Source organism: Nipponia nippon, unplaced genomic scaffold (genome assembly GCF_047370975.1).
Source record: "Nipponia nippon isolate SJK-2023a ecotype South Korea unplaced genomic scaffold, ASM4737097v1 scaffold_3, whole genome shotgun sequence".
NCBI classification, from domain to species: Eukaryota; Metazoa; Chordata; class Aves; order Pelecaniformes; family Threskiornithidae; genus Nipponia; species Nipponia nippon.
In genome coordinates, this window is record NW_028262347.1 from 15,961,906 (window position 1) to 15,964,824 (window position 2,919).

At 60.4% G+C, this 2,919-nt stretch overlaps 1 protein-coding gene across 1 annotated transcript; it reads right to left on the bottom strand.

Moving 5' to 3' along the window:
• Nucleotides 1-402: 402 nt before the first annotated feature.
• CCDC71L (coiled-coil domain containing 71 like) lies at nt 403-2,653 on the bottom strand. The gene has a single exon (XM_087766262.1). It carries the CDS (start codon nt 2,504-2,506, stop codon nt 1,649-1,651), a length of 858 nt encoding a protein of 285 aa, XP_087622388.1. The 5' UTR covers nt 2,507-2,653; the 3' UTR covers nt 403-1,648.
• Nucleotides 2,654-2,919: the final 266 nt, after the last annotated feature.

The following is a 2,919-nucleotide window of genomic DNA, read 5'->3' on the forward strand; positions in this document are numbered from 1 at the left end:
TATTGCCTCTGTTGACAGCAGGCAACAAGGAGTTGACAGCCATCGGAATTTTTTTTTTTCAACCATCAGAAAAGAAATGGTCACCAAACCATTCTATAAGCAAGTTGTGAAGTCATTCATTCCACCACAGAAATTGGTAAAGTTAGTCTCATTTGCCAGGATACTAGGGACATATTACCAAGCATTTATTTTTCCTCTCCCAAGCATTAAAAAAAAAAAAAAAAAAAATCACATTCTCCCTCACATACACCTTTGCTCCCCACACACCAATTGCAAGGCATAAGACCTAAAGAAAGTCCTTAATGAAACAGTTTAAATAGAGACTGCCTATCGCATAGAATGACAACATGGTTTTCAGTCAAAATAATCAAGCTACACCATGAACTTCGCATCAGTCAGCTGTGAAATGCAGAAGAGGTTTATAAAAATAATTATGTGCAAGTAATTATGTTAAATATGATTATCCATCATTAATCATCTCACAACCGCGGGATAACAACCAGTGCTATTTTGTTATGAAGTGATCAGGTATCAAGTCCTGCTCTTTTTGCAGAGAGAGGCACTTCAGCGTGACATTTGTGTCATGCGAGCTACGGACTTTTGGCTGTCAGCGCCAACGTGGTATCGCAGTTCACCTTCAGGCACCTATACATTGCTTCAATGAGCAGTTACATTCTTCACAAACTCTAAGCTTGTTTACATTAAGCGCCTAGATGGTGTACTTCACCAAGGAACCCATCCCTGTGCAGTTTCATGGAACTGAAACGCCACTTGTTCTTTGACTTTTATTAAGTTCACTTAGGTTGACCAAATGAGCATCCCTAAAGTAAACAGGGTTATAAAATATCAGGATGATCCTATCTTTAGGTGCTCAATAGAAACAAATACTTAGTTCAACTAGAAAACTTTAAAAATGACTTTAGATACAAAAGTGTAACAATTATACTGCGCGATACATCTTTATATATCACTAAGCCCATGAAATTAAAAAAAAAAAAAGTTTTTGCACCATCAAGAACAGCCACAAGTCCTGAACCTCCATTCTTTACGCATCCTTGATCAGAGTAAACTGAAACTTGGGAATGCTTGGGATTCAAAATACCCTGAGCACATACTAGTGCAACACCACAAAGCATACATAATCCATCGGAAAAGGGGGGAAAGAAAAAAAAAAAAAAGCAAGAATCAGATGGTGCTTTATTATACAAGCATGAAAGTAAGTTCCTTTGGAAAATAACTTCTTGGGTGGACTTCTGGACCAGTGAGGTAGCCCAATGGGAGAGAAAAAAAGTGGAAGTGGAACTTGGTCCCCACGCGTGATACCTGCCAGGCGGTCCTTCGCCTCCCCCGCGCCCCGCCGGGGCCGGGCCGGGCCGGGCCGGGCGGCGCCGCGGCGCGGCCGGGGGCGAGGCCGGGGCCCGGGCCGGGGCCCTGGCTGCGCGGCGGCCCGGCAGGCCGCCCCCCGTGCGGCTGGGGGGCCCGGGCCCGGCCCCCGCCCGAGCGAGCCATAAAGTGCAGCAGCAGAACACGATCCAGACAAAAGCAATGTAAACAGGTGACTGATATCGGTCTCTTTGTCCGCACCGCGGCGAAGGTGAGACGCCGGCCTTCCCGCCTCCCGGCGCGGGGCCAGAGGCCCCCCGCGGCCTCAGGACGGCACCACGGGGAAGCGGCGCACCCGCACCACGGGGGACAGGTCCACGCCAAGGATCCGCTGCGCCCGGCGCCGCGCCGCCCCCAGGCTCCGCCGGCTCCAGACGCTGCCCCGCACCCGGATGGTGGGGAAGGTGGTGAGGCGGGGGGTGGCCGCCTTCCAGATCTCCTCCAACGACCTGCCGCCGAAGGACTCCCAGGCGGCCCCCTCCGCCGGGCTGCCCCGCTCGCCGTCCGCCTCCTCGCCCGGCGGCCCCAACGCCGCCGCCTCCGCCGCCTCCCCCCGGCCGCGGGGGCCGTCGGCCGCCGGTGCCGCGGCCGCTTGCCGCTGCCTCCCCCGTCCCCTCCTGCGGCGCCGCCGCCGCCTCCGCCGCTTGGCGCTGCCACCCGCCGCCGCGGCTCGGCGCTTGGCGTCGGCGGCCGGGAGGCGCCGCTTGCCGGCGCGGCGGCGGGGCCGCTCCGCCGAGGGCGGCGGCGGGTCGGGGACGACGGCGCGGCAGGAGGCGTAGCCGTAGACGTCCTTGCTGCGGAGGATGACCGGGGAGAACTCGTGCTTGAGGCTGCAGAGGAAGTTCCACAGCTCCGAGTCGGAGCTCATGAACTCCGTGGACTTGGGCATGAAGAGCTTGAGGGCGTCGCCCAGCGCCTTGGTGCCGGCGAAGGAGACCTGCGAGCGCGAGTACACAACTTTCTCCGCCTCCCCTTCCAGTCCCCAGGCGGCGGGCGCCGCTCCGCCGCCGCCTGCCCCCGCCTCCGCCCGGGCTCCCGCGGCCGCTGCCGCGGCGCTCCCCGCCTCTTGGTTCATCTCCCCGGCTCCTCTCTCCAGCGCCGCCTGCTTCCTACTGCGGGTCATGGAGGCAGAGGGACGGGGTGGGGGCAGAGACGCCGAGAAGGGAAGGGAGAGCAGAGCAGAGGCGCCGGCCGCCGCCGCCGGGCGCCCGCCGCCTCACCGCGCCCCGCCGCCCGCACGCCGGTAGGGAGCGACGATCGATACCCGGCCGCCCGGCACAAAATGGCGCTTTAAACTCCCAGGCGGGGACTGCGCGCCGACCCGCCCTCCCTCCGCGCCCGGCGGTTGGCCCGTTTGAAACACGTCGGGCGGGCCAGGCCCCGCCCCGCGCGGCGGAGGCGGCCATTGGGAGGGCGGCGGGCGCCCGGCGGGGGGCGGGGGGCGGCAGCGAGGGGGCGGCCGGGGGCTCCCTGCCCGGGGGCGGCGGGACGGGGCGGGCCGGCCCCGGGTCACCTGCGCGGCCAGGGGACGCCCAC

Coding starts and splice junctions, on each gene's coding strand:
- CCDC71L (XM_087766262.1), bottom strand. CDS start 2,506: ATGACCCGCAGTAGGAAGCAGGCGGCGCTGGAGAGAGGAGCCGGGGAG.